Source organism: Papilio polytes, unplaced genomic scaffold (genome assembly GCF_000836215.1).
Source record: "Papilio polytes unplaced genomic scaffold, Ppol_1.0 DF823177.1, whole genome shotgun sequence".
Taxonomy (NCBI): Eukaryota; Metazoa; Arthropoda; class Insecta; order Lepidoptera; family Papilionidae; genus Papilio; species Papilio polytes.
Genome location: NW_013526027.1, coordinates 2,941,415 through 2,959,555, shown reverse-complemented (window position 1 = coordinate 2,959,555; position 18,141 = coordinate 2,941,415). Strand labels below are relative to the sequence as shown.

At 32.1% G+C, this 18,141-nt stretch overlaps 2 protein-coding genes across 3 annotated transcripts; both read right to left on the bottom strand.

Annotated features, from left to right (window-relative positions):
- Positions 1-3,558: 3,558 nt before the first annotated feature.
- LOC106105191 (nucleolar pre-ribosomal-associated protein 1) lies at positions 3,559-10,057 on the bottom strand. Its single transcript, XM_013285454.1, has 3 exons — positions 9,761-10,057; positions 4,823-9,521; positions 3,559-4,625 (listed from the first exon to the last, which is right to left on the bottom strand). The coding sequence occupies exons 1-3, from the start codon at positions 9,960-9,962 to the stop codon at positions 3,617-3,619; spliced, it is 5,910 nt and encodes a 1,969-aa protein (XP_013140908.1). The 5' UTR covers positions 9,963-10,057; the 3' UTR covers positions 3,559-3,616.
- Positions 10,058-10,410: 353 nt separating this feature from the next.
- Positions 10,411-18,013, bottom strand: LOC106105245 (stimulator of interferon genes protein-like). Of its 2 annotated transcripts, none has more exons than XM_013285526.1 (8): positions 17,940-18,013; positions 17,610-17,674; positions 16,310-16,360; positions 15,739-15,977; positions 15,060-15,335; positions 13,588-13,756; positions 12,651-12,764; positions 10,411-12,132 (listed from the first exon to the last, which is right to left on the bottom strand). In XM_013285526.1, the coding sequence occupies exons 2-8, from the start codon at positions 17,671-17,673 to the stop codon at positions 12,044-12,046; spliced, it is 1,002 nt and encodes a 333-aa protein (XP_013140980.1). In that variant the 5' UTR covers position 17,674; positions 17,940-18,013; the 3' UTR covers positions 10,411-12,043. The 2 variants fall into 2 exon arrangements, with proteins under 2 accessions (XP_013140980.1, XP_013140979.1); XM_013285525.1 differs by having other exon boundaries at positions 17,851-17,940.
- Between the last annotated feature and the right edge of the window lie 128 nt (positions 18,014-18,141).

The window sequence follows — 18,141 nt, the reverse complement described above, 5'->3', positions numbered from 1 at the left end:
TATGTATGTAATTAGATATGGTTTTTACCGATTTCGGCATGTTAAGCGTGTTTTTACCGCGAAGTATCATAGGTTTATGGCTTTCCCAGCTACGTTTAACCATTCGTTAGTGATTTTGGTTTGATAAAATCAAGAATTGGGTTTCTGAACTATGTAAAGGTGAGTTTTAGTCCGTTGAAACATAGGTCAACCTAACATTTATGTACCGCTTGCTAATGAAAATATAAGTGGGAACTTCAGAAACCCAGCAATAATCAGTCTTTTTTAATAACATTTATTTTACAATACCCTTTATGACGAAGCTTAAAAATTTTAGTATTGATTGCTTGTGCAAATTTTCGTATTTTATCTAGTAATAAAAATAAGCAATCAAATCAGTGCTCGAGCTTAATTTGCTTTATCTCATAAATAACGCGTAATAAAATATCCGTAATACTTCGTTAAGCTTTATTTATGGGGACTTAAGTAAACGTATTTACGTGGGCGTGGTTTGTACCGGTTGTCTATTTGATATACGAGTTCGTTACGTCTATTCAAATTATTGTATAGATAAATCTTAATTTCTTACATAATTATGCTAAGTAATATAGTCGATACGGTCTGCCTTTCAATCTTGTTTTAGGTTATATTTTACTAGCTGTTGCTCATGATCTTCCATGTAAAATTAAAAATTGTAAAAAAACTTAACCTATGTTACTCAGTCATAACGTAGCTTTTTAATGGTAAAAGAATTTTTGGAATCGGTTCAGTAGTTTTTGAGTTATTTCAATATATACAAAAATCCAAAACTACAAATCTTTCCTATTTGTGTTAGTATAGATTGCTATTGTAAAAAGTTTCTTTTCTACGTTTTTATATAACTAAATAACCTTCTGGTAATGGCAAATCTAACAAATCATGCAGACGTTAATAACTTAAGGGACATTTTTAAATTTCAGACGCCATTAGCGCGTTCGTACACCTGAAACTAAAATCTCATGATTTCCTCAAAAATAGAAACATCGATAAAAGTGACATAGCAAGATACATTGTCATACAACACTATTCATTACTAGTGCAGGTCTTGTTAGTGTTGTGCCGCTAACGAGATGCGGTGTTGATAACATCTGACGTCGCCAGACCCGACTCTACCGCGGAATATCAAGATTAAAATTCCACAAGGATTCTGTAAAACGACTCCTTGATGATCAATGTTGAAAGGTGTTGTTATAATGACTTCTTTTAATGAAAGAAACACTATTCTCTAATTAAAAAATCTAAAAACCCGACTGATTGAACTGATGATACTAGAATGAATACGTATCGAATGATATACAATATATGAAAAGTAATGATGCTGTCGAGGTGCATTTATCCGACGTAAATAAAACTACAGAGTCCCTTTCAATGGTTTGTGTTTATGGGCGTCGCCAACCAATGATCTTGACTAGGTCAAGTGTACACTAGAAAAATGACCTTGAATCAAATTGTTCAAGTTATGCAAAGAATTCTTACCAAGCTTTATGGCTTATTTTTGTCAAATAAAAGATACTTAGTTGAACTATTCATCAAGATACAATTATTGGGTGACATACTTGGAGATATAATGGTTGTTTTAACTGCGTTTTAGTGTAGAGTTCTCGAACCAAGTCCACAGCAAGCGCGGCCTATTTAATGTCTGTTTGTAGCAGTAACATTAACAAACTAGTTTATTACAAATCTAGTCCAATAACGATACAAATAAATAAAAAAATATTGATTTACAGTCCAACACTTACGATATATCACAAGTACTTTTTTCTCGCATATTAAAAACTGCTGTCTTGAACTGTTACAATTCAAAAAGTGAGCAAGCGTGAATCGGAACACTGATTATTGTTCCGTATAGTTAAAAAATACCGTCATCAACTTTAATGCAGTATTTCAAAGTAACAATACAAACTTAAAATCTAAGGTACATAAAACATGTAGTAACTTAATTTTAACGAAATTATCGTTAAAATTGAACCCACGAGTTCAAAAAAAGAAAGCCAGAAGATATCTAACACTAGTTGGAATGTGAGAGAAATAGACGGGAGCGCTTTACTTTCCCGGGAGTTGAAGCTCAACCCGTCCGATGTAGGCATTGTGTCAATATTGACTGACCTAGCATGCAGCGGCTGTACGATTATGGAAGCTCGTTTCTTAAAGTCTAAGAGTAGCACTATGGAATTGACACGTCATTCCAAAGACAAAAATCCCCCTTTACCTAACAAAGATTAATAAAAATATTTAAAAAGTGCACTCAATAACTTAATCGTTAAAACGGTCATTTAGTGCGTATTTTTCGTGAAGTAAAGTGACTATTTAGGGACATATTAACTGATTCCCAATAGCATATAGCTATTCTTTACAGGTGACCTGGTAGTAGGGAACCTTAAAAGTGATGGGAGTAACAAACGAGTTCCCGTGTCGGAATGTCTCATCGATCATGCCGACTGGACTTGTACAGCTGCATATGGTGTAAGACCATAACACCAGCTGTCAATATCTGTTCTCGGAATACATGTATGCTCTCGGTGCGAAAAGATGTCGCCTGTCAAAGGTTGTCAATTAAATTGTAGTTATTAAAATCAGCAACAGAATAGGATGTGTATATTGATTGTTGTAGCGAAATATACTATTATATCTTACTAATACTATAAATGCGAAAGTTTAGATGGATGGATGGACGGATGTTTATTAGAGTTTGTAGCCTAAACGGCTGAAGGGATCTAGATGAAATTTGGCACAGATGTAGAGGATAGTCTGGAAGAACACATAGGCTACTCACTTTTGTTTTTTTTAATTCCGCGCGGACGGAGTCACGGGCGAAAGCTAGTTATATTATAAATGCAAAAGTTTAGATGGATGTTTGTTAGAGTTTGTAGTCAAAACGGCTGAACGGATTTTGATGAAATTTGGTATAGACGTAGAGGTTAGTATTGAAGAACACATAGGCTTTTGTTTCTTTTATTCTATGTGGACGGAGGCACGGGCGAAAGCTAGTATTTTTATAAAATTTAATTTGAATAAACAATTGGACTGGAAGAAATCCAACATCTGTGACCTTTCCTTGCAACTGTTAACATTGTCTAAAAAATAAAGTTGTGCTCACCAAATTCAGTCTTTTAATTATGTAAAATCAGTTGATTTCTGCTTCAATTCACAACCAAAACTTTATCACTTATACACAAGTACACTATGCTTCTTTTTTATTTACAAAAAAAATAATACTTTACTATACATTTTTAGTTTACGGTCTGAGAAAAAGTTTGTTAGCATTTTGTATAAAACACGGTTACTATGGAAATGAGAACACCTAACATTACCTTAAGTTATTGGGGTATTGGAGGATTCAAAATAAAAAATAACGACACTACAAAATAATACTGGCTGATAGAGGATCAGATAGCTTAAAAATTACGTCACAGTCAAATAAGGGAACAAAATCGAAATTGGTGAGACAGGCCCTAAGTATTCTAAAAAGAGTAATAAACGTAAAATATCCTATACAAAATACAATTGCAAAAATTATACACCGAAATAAAATACAAAAAATATATTAAAAACTGATTTATTTCAATAATTATTTACAAATAAAACAGACTTAAAACTCTTAAGTTAAATAAGTTTGCACTAGAATTGTTAATTCTTTAAATATACAAGTATCCATCGAGGTATCTTCTAAGTTGAGAACATTTTTACTTTTTAAAATCCTAGCTCCATTAGCAACGGCTTTAGACAACAAATGTACCGTTTCGTCAACGTTAACTAAAGAAACACATTTGTTAATTAAATTTAAAATTTGTTTCTTAGTTAACAACTTAACAGTTTTCTTTGAAACAATTTTGTATATACCCACATATTCGTATATATCCGCAAGTTCTAATCCTTCTAAATAATTAGATAAATCAATGAGAATAAGCAAGATTTTAAATTCAATTTCTTTATCTACCTTCACACTTATTGTCTCGATTTTACCGTTAACATTGTTTACTAAAGAAACTTTTGTAAGTGAATCTATTCGTAAACTATACAACATACTTTTGATTAAAGTAAACATTTGTATGACTACACATTTCTCGTCTTTCCGTATCTGCCTCACAGCGTAATGAAACCACGATAGAAACCCATAACCCTTAATTAAAATGTCAAATGCCTTTGGAACTGTTATTATAGAATTAAGAGCACTTATAATCTTTTCTCTCGTTTTACGATCACATAATTCGGTCGAATAAAAGTCCATCATCATTTTCAAACACATACTTTTAAATACCACGTTAACATCGGTCATTGTTTTAGTTCCATCCTTAATTATATCAAGAATCCATTGTCTTCTATCGATAGATTCTACATCACTGTCGTGGAAAAGACTGAGGAAGTCTGGAACATTTGTAAGATCAACAATTTCTTTCGCTATGAAGAAATTATTGACTGGTTTGTAAAGTGGGTCAAAAGGTGCTGTTGATACCATTAATGCTTTAGCTAAATACAAGGCACCGATTGCGGGTAGACGAGGATTTTTGTCCTGTCCATTATTTGCTGAATCAGTTATGGCGGTAGATAAACTCATACGTAACGTTGTAATGAAATCGCCGAGGAAGAGTTTGTCGTTTTTGTGTTTTCTGGAAAAAGAATTAAAATAAATTATTGGACAAGTTAATATTTAGACTTCATTAGAAGTTAACTGTGAATATCTAATGCTGGAATATGAGTACGGTCTAGTAGGTTTTGCGTGGATTAAATCCATACAAAAATAGAAATCTTTCCTTTTCATAATATTGGTATAAATATTTTTTGCAAATACTTCAATAATACTTACGTTTCAGTTTCCAGCAGCATACAAAATCTATGAAGAACATGATAAGCTGCTGATCTCATCATTGGGCAGTGGGAACTTAACGCCATCACAGGAACTGACAGTAGACCAGTTCGCAGTAACTTGAAACACGAAGCAACTGATCCTGGAGCTAAGAGATGACTGAGTAAAGAAAATACGAACACTGGGTCATATATTTCTGCATCAGGATCTACGTGAGAGCATTCTGTGATATCATTCTGTTTTAATTTCATCATGATTAATTCAAATCGAGATTTTTCAATTAAGCATTTGATTGCCGATTCATTGTCATTTACTGGTTTAATGTTAGATTCATTTAAAACGTTTTTGAATGAGTGTTTTTTGTTTGAAACTCCACCGTCATTGAATTCAGGCAATTCATAATTGTATTCTAATTTTTGATTGACTGGAAAATTTCGTACAGTCCTTTCTATGATCTCTTTATCGAATAAATTCAACACTTGATTTGGGGTCGGATGTCCCCATAACGAAGAGGTTCTATTTTTGCGTACAGCATAATAATTAGCAGCGGAATCACCCCATACGTATGGTTTATACTCATTAACGGGTTGTTGATTGCTTTCGTAGTAATGTAAAATAGATAATATAATCTTGTCGCATGAACCTGTGGTCGCGCCATACGCACTCAAGTACACTGGTATCTGTTGTGGTTTCATCACTGATTTATTTATAGATATCAATGCGAAAAGAATCTCCAGTAATCTTGATTTGATTTCGAGACTGTGATGACTTAGCATTACGTTTAAGAATTCTGAGTGGGATGTTACCATGTCAAATAGTGTTATAATATCTTCATGGTCCTTCGAATAAAATAACTTTATAAGTCTCGTGAGTAGACACAAAAGTTTTGATCCAGATTCGATAGATTCATTAGCAGTCTTTATTCTTAAAGAAGCTTTTAAGACAGCTTTGCAAAAGTTTTGCCATACATTATTTTCTGTTATCTTAGCAAAATCTTGTTTCTCTTCGATATTGAATCCTATTATGTGTTTAGAAACTTGGGTTACTTGTATTATATTATGTACTATTTCATTTACAATGTTCATTTCTACATTTTCTTTAATAGCGGTAGTTAGTAGATGTAGGATAGATAAATAATAATGAATCAAGTAGTCTTTTTTATTATCTTCTTCTATGCAAATCTTTAGAAATACGGATTGAAATAAATTTATATGGCCAATATCGACCACTTCAAATTTATGAGTTTTTGTTAGAATTTTTTTGCAATCCTTTACATCCATGCATTCGATAATCAACTTTTTGATAAATTTCCAAGTTGTTAAATATATTTGGCCTGCTTTATGAGGTTTTTCCAAATACTTGTTAATATTAGATTTGTATTCATCATAAATTTTTGTCAAAAATTCTTTGTTATTTAACAAAAATGTATTATGATTTAAAACGGCATTACCTAAGGGTAATGTTAATTCCCTTTGGCTTAATATTTGCGGTCTATCGATTTCTTCTTTGAAAATTTTGCATAACTTTTCATCAAATTTAAGTAAAGTGTAAGCCAACTGTGAAGTTGATTTTCGTACCGTATTCGTTTGAAAGAATGATCTAAAAATATCTTCAGATACACATGTAACCGATTGCGGTTTGTTATCAAAATAACTGGTCAACGCTATTTCCAAGTCTGTTAAATTTACGTTTATTTCCAAACTCTTTAATAACTGACAGTACATTTTTAATGATTTCAACAACGCGTCTTGCGGTAAATCTAATTTTATTGACTTTGAATACTTGGTTATAATAACACAGAGTATAACTAATAACAGACTTGGCTCTTTGTCTTCACTAACACAAGTATTTAAGTCAGCGTTAAATATATGGTTTAAAATTATCATGTCGTCTTTTCTGCGCAATCCAACTTCTTCAAGAACCTTTACTGTCTGTTCTGATTTAATATACTTCTTCTTTTTAATCTTTTTTAATATATTCATAATCTCTTTACAATTCTTAATTTGGTAGGGTAGTAAGATATTTTTCTTACGATCCAAATAATTGACGATTTCTGAATATTGAGTCAACACGTGGAGAAGTAGTTTTGTCACAAGAACGTTGCTTTCATTCTTTTTCTGTTCTATTGGTGTATAAATTTTTAGTACATGTGAATTCTTAAACATATTCAGAATAATATTTCGTGAAACTTGTATCATGTGCTGCTTTTTACAAATGTCAATTAAACAATCAATATAAAGTTTTATTTTATCTTCTTCGACTTCCGTAAATCTATTCATTTGTGTTAATTTCACAACACAAAATACCAGATATCTCGCCCATATTAACAATTCCGAACTGTCCACAGCTTGTGCTATTTTTAAAGAACTACCCGAAATTTCTATGTCTTTTTCCTCTTCTGTAGACTTTTCTAGGAAAGTAAATATTTCCTCGAGTGCTAAATCTTCATTAGCAATGAGAGATCGGGATAAATTACATAAAACATTATCTTTTCCAACGACGCCATCTTGTAAAGCAATCGGTTCTCCCATCCAACTTGCGACATAATTTCTTACGTCCACTTTTGAATCTCCCATTAAAATTTCTGTCAGTTCTGGAGAATAATTGCAATGAAGTAAATTCGCTATGTATAGAGATAAAAACTGCTTTAAGCTTTTCTTTGCGTCTTTGTTAGGCATCGTATACTGTATGCAAGCGACAACAAATGGCGAAGGTACTTTATTTTCCATAAAAACGTTATCGTCATTGCATTTATTTTTCATCAGTCCATTAAATAGTGCTTCTAGATTCTCGTCTTTTGTTTCTATTTCTAAAGAATTAATTTGATTCCTCACTAAAGCAGTTAATTCTTTTTTATTAGTTATAGCATATTCAACAATATCACCAATTAAAGATATAGGGTTAACTTTAACTTTACGTAATGCATATAAAATAAGATGAATTTCGTCTTCGTCGTCTTCAAAAATGTTTGTATTCTTAAAGAACACATGTAAAGTGTCTTTCGCTTCTATCCAAGTATTATCACTGTCGTTTGTATAGACATCTAACATTATACGGAATAGATCTTTGAACATTGGATTTTTAGTGGAAACTGTAGAACTGTCCAGCATAAGCCATAATGAGACTATTTTAAATTTCAATAAACATGTATTAGAAATGGTCTTTGAATGATCAAGGATGCTTTTAATATCTATATTCCCTTCAAGTGATTCAAAGAATGCTGGATGGATAGAATTGTATAGAAGTAGTAAATCTATAAGTACTAGTAAAGATTCCGCTTCATCAGGTTTAGGTAATCTGTAATCTTGTGTTGCGTCTGCAGAATTTGAGTCACTCATAACATTTTTAATTAATGACACTATAGCTGTTGGTGGAGGTAAATGTTTCGGGACGAAATATTCCAATTTACTCCTAAGTTCTACAACAAGTGTCTGATTATCAATTGATTCTAAAATCTGAATATAACGCTTCAACATTTGTAACATTTTCACTAATACTTTAGCACAATATAAAGATATTGTTTGATCTTGTCCGATATTTGGTTGAATATGTTTTAATAAAGGCACAGGAAGTGTTATAAATCTTACAAAATTTGCCGTTTGTAGAGGTGTTAACTTATGCATTTTACTCACAATATCCTCGGGTTTTAATTTCTCAATTAATTTTATAAGAAATTCTACTGTTCTTTCCCAAATAGGCGAATGTTGTGGCTGAAAGCTCTGATCGACAACACTTATAATAGCTCTGTGCAAATCAGGACATTTATGTATTATTTGCAGTATTACCTCACATTCATATTCATTCTCCCATGGTCTTTTTAATCCGAGCAAGGCTTTATATAAATTTGGATTTTTGTTCACATCTGTAGTGCCCAATGAGTTATCAATAAAATAAAGACCTAGTCTATGGGATGTGAACAGTGTTACCATAATATCAGATAATAGAATTGTTATTTCCGGACGTAATTTATTTTTTAATTCACCATTCATTTCCGGAGGTCCTTTCCATGAGAATACTTTAAACATATTATATAAAACTTGTTGATTAAATGTTTTAAGTTTTAATGTTTTTGATATTAATGTATTATCAATGATATTCTTTTTAAGAATATTTAAAAATATTAATACAGCTTCGGCTTCATCGTGTACCAATCCTGGTATGACAAGACCAAGAAGACCTTGTTTTTCAAGCAATGCTTTTATTAGAGGTAAATGGCCTTCAATTAAAAAAGAAGTCATGAAATGTACAAATGCTGTTCTGACGTTATCTTTTTCTTTATAGTTAGGTTTTTCTAGAATATATTGTAAATGTTTCGGTGTCAATGGTAATTGATTGAGAATTTCAACACCTAAATCTGAATTTAATGTTACCATAGATGTTAGTAGATTGAGGATGATTTTTCTGTGCCGTGGACCGGAGTTTTCACTTATCATGATCTCAACTGTTGGTATAAATGTGTTGAGGAAGTAGCGACAAGCTTCTTCAGTAATTGTAATCATATGTGGCAAGGAAGATTGAACCTTAACAATGATAAGGTGAAATAGATGAAAAGCCGGTGTTGCTAAAGTGAGATTTTTCTTATTATCTTGTGTTATTTGCCGGAGTATCTCATGTGAATTGCCACCGATCTTAAGATATTCATGTATATAATCAACTTCATTATCTGGGTTCAAGCATACATTCAGAAACTGTGTTAACACTGAAAAGAGAACAAATTATAAAGAAAAGAGGCATAGTAATATGACAAGATTATAAATTAATTGTTTAAATTGATAAATTTGACAATAACTCACTTTTAAGTATCTTTAAATATAAGTTCTACAAATTAATAAATATCTTTCAATAGTAGAAATAGCAAAGCAAAGTTAAAACAGTAGTTTTAAACTCTTTTTAGGTTATTATTGCCCATAACAAATATCATATAAAAAACACACTTACCCATAGTTTGGCCCTGCTTTGAAGCTAATTCTTTCCTAAAATGTTTCATATCAAAACTATGCCTTTGTAAAGCCTTTTTACTTTGTAATGTTTCATGATTTAGAGGTTGCTCTGATACCATCTCATCGGTATTTTCTAAATCATCATTTTTAACCTTCTTCGAAGGTTCTATTTCCGTGTTTTCATATTTTCGTTTACCCATTTTTGTAATACTATCATTAATTTATTTAAATACTTCTAAACTCCAACCACCAAACATGCAAAACACACGTGAGTTTGTTTTGACGTTTTAAACTTTTAAATCAAAGACAACTGTCATGTGCCACAGTGTAAAAAATAATAGCTTTTCAGCCAACGTTTCTACAAAGGGTTACTAAAGTAATTTGAAAAAAAAAATATTACAAGAGTGCCACTAAACAAAATCTACAAATAATTATATTCTCATTGCATCTTAATACTGTAAGTATAATGACATGGCTCGAAAATACATAATGATCTGAGCAATCTCATTACTTAGTAAAATAGTGTTTCAATATGTTGTTTTAATATATTTTATGTAGTATTTCTAGGAGGAATAATAAAACTAATGATATTTACAAAAATAATTATGTTTAATAACTTGATAATCACAAAATTGTCATGTGTTTAAAAATTATTAAATCTGATTCCAAGATTACTACCAAAAAAAAAAAACAGAATCGTAGCAAAACAAATATAAATGTACTTTGTAAGTACATAACGAAACAGTTGTCATTAAAGTATGTTATATAAATTTGTTAAAACCTAAATCTATTATAATTGGTAAACAGTACAAGTAAAGAGCTTTAAGAAATTGTACCTGAATTAACAATTTTGAATTATAACTACAACATAAAAATGTACAAACACTGCCGTACTTAGTCGTTTAACGATTTCTTATACTGAAGGGATCAAGGGACTAGTGTCCACTAAACTACTCTGAGTACGGCCATTTTGTACAGTAACATCAAAATACCATTTGTCTTATTGGCCGTACATTAAAAAAACTTACATACAAAAACGGAATAAAATTGTATCAAAATGTGTACTATGTATACTTCAATATATACTAGGCATTACAAACAGCACCAACTCACACTTATTAATAATTCTTATAATAAAAGTTTGAATTTACCCCCTTCTTATTTCAGAATGTACTTTTTAAATAATTTTAAAATATGTTTTAAGGGCGAAACCTGAAAACATAATCCACACTTAGTAATTACAATATAATCTATCTGTACTAATAAAATAAACCGGAAACACACACTTTGCTATGTAGAATGTAATCTCAGCATATTTTATGTCAGAAGGGGACAAAAACTACAAGTCAATATTAAAGAAACAAGGTTACCATGGCAACAGTAATTGTTAGCCAATAGCAAAGGCCTTTGTTGTCATTTGACCACTGCAAATGAACGGAAAGTAATTAATAAAATATATTTTTTTTATAATAACATGCGGATGAAGCCGACATCAGCTAGCATAGATAAGACTAGTTTTCACTTTGTACTTAATTTTAAACAAATTGGTTAGATTTAAACGTAATTACGCCTGTAGGTTCCAGGAGAAATGAATAATATGATAACACTAAAGATTAATCTCGAAAAATATCAGAATCACAGTTGAATAATTTTGAATCGCGTAATCTATACTAATATTATAAAGAGGAAAGATTTGTTTGTCTGATTGTAATGGATAGGCTCAAAACCTACTGGGCCGATTTAAAAAATTCTATCACCGTTAGGTTAATTGGACAAAGGTTAATTGTCAGTGAGTGACATAGGCTATGTATTTTCATTTCTTTATTATTATTTTTTAATTTCACGCCTACGGAGGCTATGTATTTTCATTTCTTTATTATTATTTTTTAATTTCACGCCTACGGAGTCGCGGCCAAAAGCTATTTATAATAATTTGGTGGCCAATTTGTTATTACACCTTTTCTAAAAATCTCTTAAACTATATAAAGTACAGTAAGTATAACATAAGAAATTAAAACAAAATAAAAAAATAGAAAAAACGTCACGTTTTGGTAAAATGCTTAAAAATGCTTAGCGCTGATATAAATCTAATTAAAAAACATGTCTTCTCTTATCAATTATTTTTTTTATAAAACTATACTTAAGAGGAATTTATATTACACAATATGGTTATTGTTTTAATTATTTTCATACCCGTGAGTTCGCATTACTTAACTTACACATAAAAATGACAAAGTTAGATAACATGTTAGATGTTAATCAGTAATGAGAACTAGTCTTGTTACTCTTTCTTTAAGTTATCGAAGTTAGGCTCCAAGTCTCGTATCTTGTCTAATAAAATGCTCGCTAAGTTTGCTTTGGGGTCCATATCTATGGGTAAAAAATATTAAATTAATGCAAATTTTACAGTTCATAGTAACTAAAAATTGTGACATTTTGAGTGACTATATTTTAAAATAGCAATTTTTAAAACCTTAGTTGTTTATAACACAATATAAGTAATTGGTACTAGAATTCGCCAAAATAGCGAAGCCACCGCTATATAGAAATCCGCATTTATAGAGCGTTGTCTAATCAGGGCACACACAGATAATTTCCTTTACATTCCCATCCCCACCAAATCCACTCCCCCTTTTCATCTTCACTTCACTAATATTATAAAGAGGACAGATTCGTATTTTTTGTATGTATTCGATTCACATAAAAACTGGGCCGATTTTAATTCTTCACCATTACAAAAGTAATTTATCTGTAAGTAACATAGGCTACATATTTTATTATTTAATTCCATGCGGGCGAAGTCGCGGGCACTAGTATTAATATATGAAAAGGGGAAGAGAACTAAAATGAAGCCTGAAATGAATACAATGTTTTCTGTAGTAACTTACCGTCGTAATACACGAGTTCGCATTTGTCCCTGCACTCGGGGCTCTTGGAGATGACAGCGCCCAGCGTGCGGCAGAAGTCTGACACCACTTCGGGTACGTTCACCTTTGCTAAATCTATATCATAATTAGATTTTAAACGTGACTACGTTAGGGGAATTAGAAAAAAACAGTTAGCCTATGTGTTCTTCTGGACTATCCTCTACATCTGGGATAAATTTCATAGAGTGTCGTTCAGCAGTTTAGGCTATAAACTCACATCTTACTATTATTTTGAACTAGCTGTTCCCATGCGATTTCATTAGCATAGAATTATTTTATTGTTAACATGTGTCAAATTGCCAATAGCAAATGTTAAAATGACATGACATGACAAAACTTGGCAATCATGCTTCCTTAATGTTGGCAGCAACTTATGGTCTCTTTCGCACATTAGGGTTTTTATCCAAAATATTTACCTCTAAGTTTACCGGCGTGAAAATATATAGCCTAAAGCATGACGTAAGTGTAGGGTTTTTTATTAAAAAAATATTATTCAAAAATATGCTGTAATTGCTGACATCTTAGGCAAGCAAGGAAATGTGTGTTTACGCTTTATTATAATAGAAGTACAGATAGTATAGATAGCATAGATGAGATAGTTTGGATTGATGTATGTTTGTTAGAGTTTGTAGCTTAAACGGCGAAATGAATCACAATGAAAGACATAGGTAGAAGATGGTGTGGAAGAACACATAGGCCATTTAATCAGGTTTATTGGTTACTGAAAATTCCCGGAGTCCTCCCCTATTGCACTAGAGGCTGGCCGACAGTTTTAGTGGGTCATAAACCACATAACCCTGGGTAGAAACCCAGAATGAAAGATTACCTTTTGAAGATTTGCTCCGTAACCTTTTAAAAAAGGTTACTGCAGTCTGTTAAGGACCTTTGTTATAATTACCTTCGTATAACGCTGTCTTCTGCAGCACGCGGTGCAGCGTGTGCAGCGGCGTGGCGCACTCCGCGGATAGATACACGGGCGGTTTACCAGGACGGTATATCTTGTATGCGGAGTTTCGGTACGTACGGTTTTTCACGCCCGCTATGTCCTTCTCTATCTCTTCTAAAGACTGTAAATATTACTAAAGGTAAGCTCAGTATGTATTTTCACTGTGCTATTAGAGGAAGTTTGAAAGTAGCGCCTGTGGTGGAGAAATTGAGAAGCAAAGGATTAGCGTGGTATGCGACGTTATGCGACGAGACGATGAAGACATAAACCAGAAAGTGTTAAGAATGACTGTGGATGGCTACAAAGGAAGAGGAAGACCGAAGAAAGTATGGATGGATTGTGTAAAAGAGGATATGCTTAAGAAAGGAGTGAATTCAGATATGACGGCTGATAGAGATGTATGGAAGAGCAGCACATACTGTGCCGACCCTCCGTAAGGGATAAGGGCAAGTTGATGATGATGATGAAACTAGCCAAGTTGAAAGGCAAGAGTGAATGCGACGCTTAGTAATATGAACGATGTAGTGTGTGTGAGAGTGAGAGAGGGAGAGCGAGTAGCCGAGTACGGGTCCGTTCAGACTGAGTGTAGAGAAAATTGATCTTTATACGATTAAAACAAGGTTTAAACTTATTTGACGCGTATTTTCATATCAAGAACAAGCGTAAAAGACGTAATATTAAAACTTCAAACGTATCACAATTTCATTTTTTTATATAATATAAGGTGGCAAAACGAGCAAGCAGCCTGAAAACACCCAAATAGAAAACGACCGCTGCCCATAAACATCCGCAATTGTAAATGCGTTGCCTACCCTTAATTGACGGAGGAGGAGACGCACATAAAGAGGACATTCCCCTTCGTATGTCTCTTCCACCATCAAATCCACTTTTCCTTCCCATCTTTTCCTCTTAAGAAAAGGGTGGAAAGGGAAAGAGAAAAAAACTTAAATTAGGCCTCCGGCACCACACTCATCAGACGAAACGCGGAATTGCTTCCACTTCACGTCTGTTTTCTGTGTGGTCGTGGTATTACACCGGGCGAGCCGGCCCTACAGTGCGAAGATGTTAAAGCGGGCTCTACCACAGTTAATTGCATTTGTTTTAAAGTCTGCTCTACGATTCTGTCTGTGTGAAAGGTCCCTAATGCTTTTAACTATTAAAATGAGCTGAAGAAATGTTATTCGTCAAATTATTTTATTTGCCCTTTGAAGCATTTATGTTGATCACCATACCACATGGTGATGATGATGGTGATAACCTCAAATTACTAAAGAACTAATAAAATGGTGAAATTAGCGTCTATAGGCTTAAGAATTATGATCTTAGATGTAAAGAATATAATTGTGAAGTATGAAATTAAATATTGAAAATGGACGAGCTATGCGTTTGCGACATAAAGCAAGCAAACGGAACAACCCACTAACCTCATCACTAACCTGACAGGCTTCTAGATATGGCAGATCTTCTCTGTTAGCTTTATTAAAATGCTTCAAATCAGGCGGACAGTACATAGATTTCGTTATTATAATAAACAATCTCTTCACAGGGAAAATAATGCCTTGTTTAGCGGCGTATTTATCCATGTTCTCTTCAAAACCCACGAATTTTGCCCCATCGCTTGGTATCACGTGTACTAAGTATCCTTCGAAATAACTACACGCCATACCTACGCCGTAATTTATGTTCACCAAATTAGACTCCTGAAAGTTATGTAAATAAAAATCTTTACATCTATACTACTGCTAGCTTTCGGCCGCGACTCCGTCCGCTTGGAATTAAAAGTATATAGCCTATGTGTTCTTCCAACCTATCCTCTACAGCTATACCAAATTTCATCGAAATCCGTTTAGCCGTTTAAGCGGCAAACTGACAAACATTCATCTATCTATTTACTCTTAAAGAATTTATAGTATTGCATTTTTATATAATACTAGCTTTCGCCCGCGACTTCGTCCGCGTGGTATTAGAAAATACAATATCCTCTACATCTATGCCAAATTTCATCGAAATCCGTTAAGCAGTTTAGGCTCAAACAAACATCCATCCATCAAACTTTCGCATTTATAATATTAGTAAGAAGTAAATACATATAAAGTTACTTACCACTTCTGGATATTTAGTGACCAAATAAGCTATAAACCATAACAGGAAGTCCTCATCAAGGATCCTTTGTTTGTTATACAACAAAATAACTACCGATGCTATGAATATAAATCCATATTTCTTGCTGTGTTTGATAATATCCTCTATATTCAATGTTTCTTGAGCCTGTAGTATAGAATAACCTAACGCACAAGCTTCCCGGGAACCCTTTATTATCAGCATATAGACGACGTAACGCGCTGGAAAAAAAAAACCTAATAACATATAAATCGAACATGATATAATAAATTGAATTTAATTATCGAAGTTTTAAAGAAATAACTCCACAAAATCATTTAATAAAGTAATTTTGTTTTTTATTACTCTTGTAGCGGTAACATTAAAGTGTTATTTAAAAGATTTTTATATATTTCCATCAAACAATCTAAATAAGCTAGCATTTTAATTACAGAACCTACATACAGCAAAGAAAATCAAACATATGTGTGAAGTCAACCCGCAGTGCAGCATGTGTCTATGGCCACAACTTAGGGTAGGTTCCGAGTTCAGTGGGGACATATGATTTACTTACCAACAATAGCTATCCATTTATGCGCATTCTCTAAATGTATACCTTGATAGCCTAAAAAAAATAAACACAACAATATCAACATTCTTTTCTAAATTATTTTGTTTCAACAATCACAAGGCGCTATTACAACTTGACTGGTGAACTGTTACCTATTGTTTCAAACATGATCCCAAAGGAATTTGACAGTTAAATTTGGTTTATTTCATAAGCTGAAGCGGATGTGATTGTGGATATGAATGCAAGATTTAGGATCTGTCCTCTAATGTAAATTGTCTGTTAACAAATGAACATATAAATATATGATGTAAATATCAGATTTAGTTCCCTTAGCTGACAGTGATGTCATAAGCTATCTGATACTCTATCAGCCAGTGGTGGGACAGGCCCTAAATGTATGTTTAGTATCATCTCCCTGTCTCTCTACTCTTGTAGGTGCACCATGTTTTTGTCCTCCATGTTAATTTCTCAGTCATCACTTTTTTCTTGATCATATTTGAAAGTTAATGCAAAGTAATTATATAATTGGTAAAATGTCCTTGGTAAAATTTGATTTAAATTTATCCCAAAGAAATAATTGTTGGTACATTAAAGGGTTACTTATATTACCTTTTTATATAATTACTAGCTTTAGAAATAAAGAAGAGGAAAAGTCAGTAGCCTATGTCCAAACTTTCCTCTACATCTATACCAAATTTCATTGATATCTGTTTAGGCTACAAACTCAAACAAACATCCATCCATTCTTCTAAACTTTCATATTTATAATATTAGTATGATTTTAATGTTAACTATGTTTTAAATATTTTTTGTTACCCACTTAATGTTATGACTTGTACCGTTTAAACTGCCATTCAACACTATTCCTTATCACTCTTAGTTAGAAATTCAAATGAATGATATCATTGTTTTCTTTAATATGAATTGTTTACAAGTTAGTTAAGGGCAAAATTCTAATCTAAATGTCAACTTCAATCCTTACTATGTAATTCTTGTTTGATTTTTGAATTTCATATAAAAATTTACCCGTTTTACATCTTCTGAAGAAACATCTGGGAGTAAATGAATTACTTTTTTTTAATGAAAAATGGCAAGTCATTTATGTTTAATCTATGTTTGTCTCCAGCCAGTTAGTACGTCAGCATTTTTAATTGTTTATTTTAAATTGTCTAGTCTTATCAGCACCTGGTACCCCTATTAATGATGGCCTGATTATATTGAGTGTCAAGTGCCACAATGGGTAGGAAATAAATGTCCTCAACTCCATGGAGTATATTGTTATTCTATTCATTATTGTACTTACCATATGTAATTGCACACACAAATATACATTGTGAGGCATAAATATACACAGTTTTGTCAGTCATTCTGAAAATAAATTAAAAACGACATTTTTATTTAGTACAAATGTACGTTTATTTATGTCTAAACTGTTATTAATATATACAAAAACTAGAATAAAACAATTAACAAAACTAATGATAAATTCCAATTACTACAATCAAAGAATCCGGAGATATTTTAATAAAGTTAATTGTAATTACCTTATATTTATTGGTCAATCAGTACATATTATATATATTAACGAAATATCATATTAACGCAAATAAAGGAATTATAAAATATTATTAACCTTTAAAACAAAGATAAGATTTTGACATTTTCATTTTTATTTATTTATTCATAGTGGTACGTGCACGTGCAACGATGATTTATAAGCCAATTATACCAAAAAAAAAAATACATAACACATTTAAAGTGTAATACTAATAATCAATAACCTTATTCATTATTCAATACATAACTTTCAAATTCAATCGTATTGTTATTATATA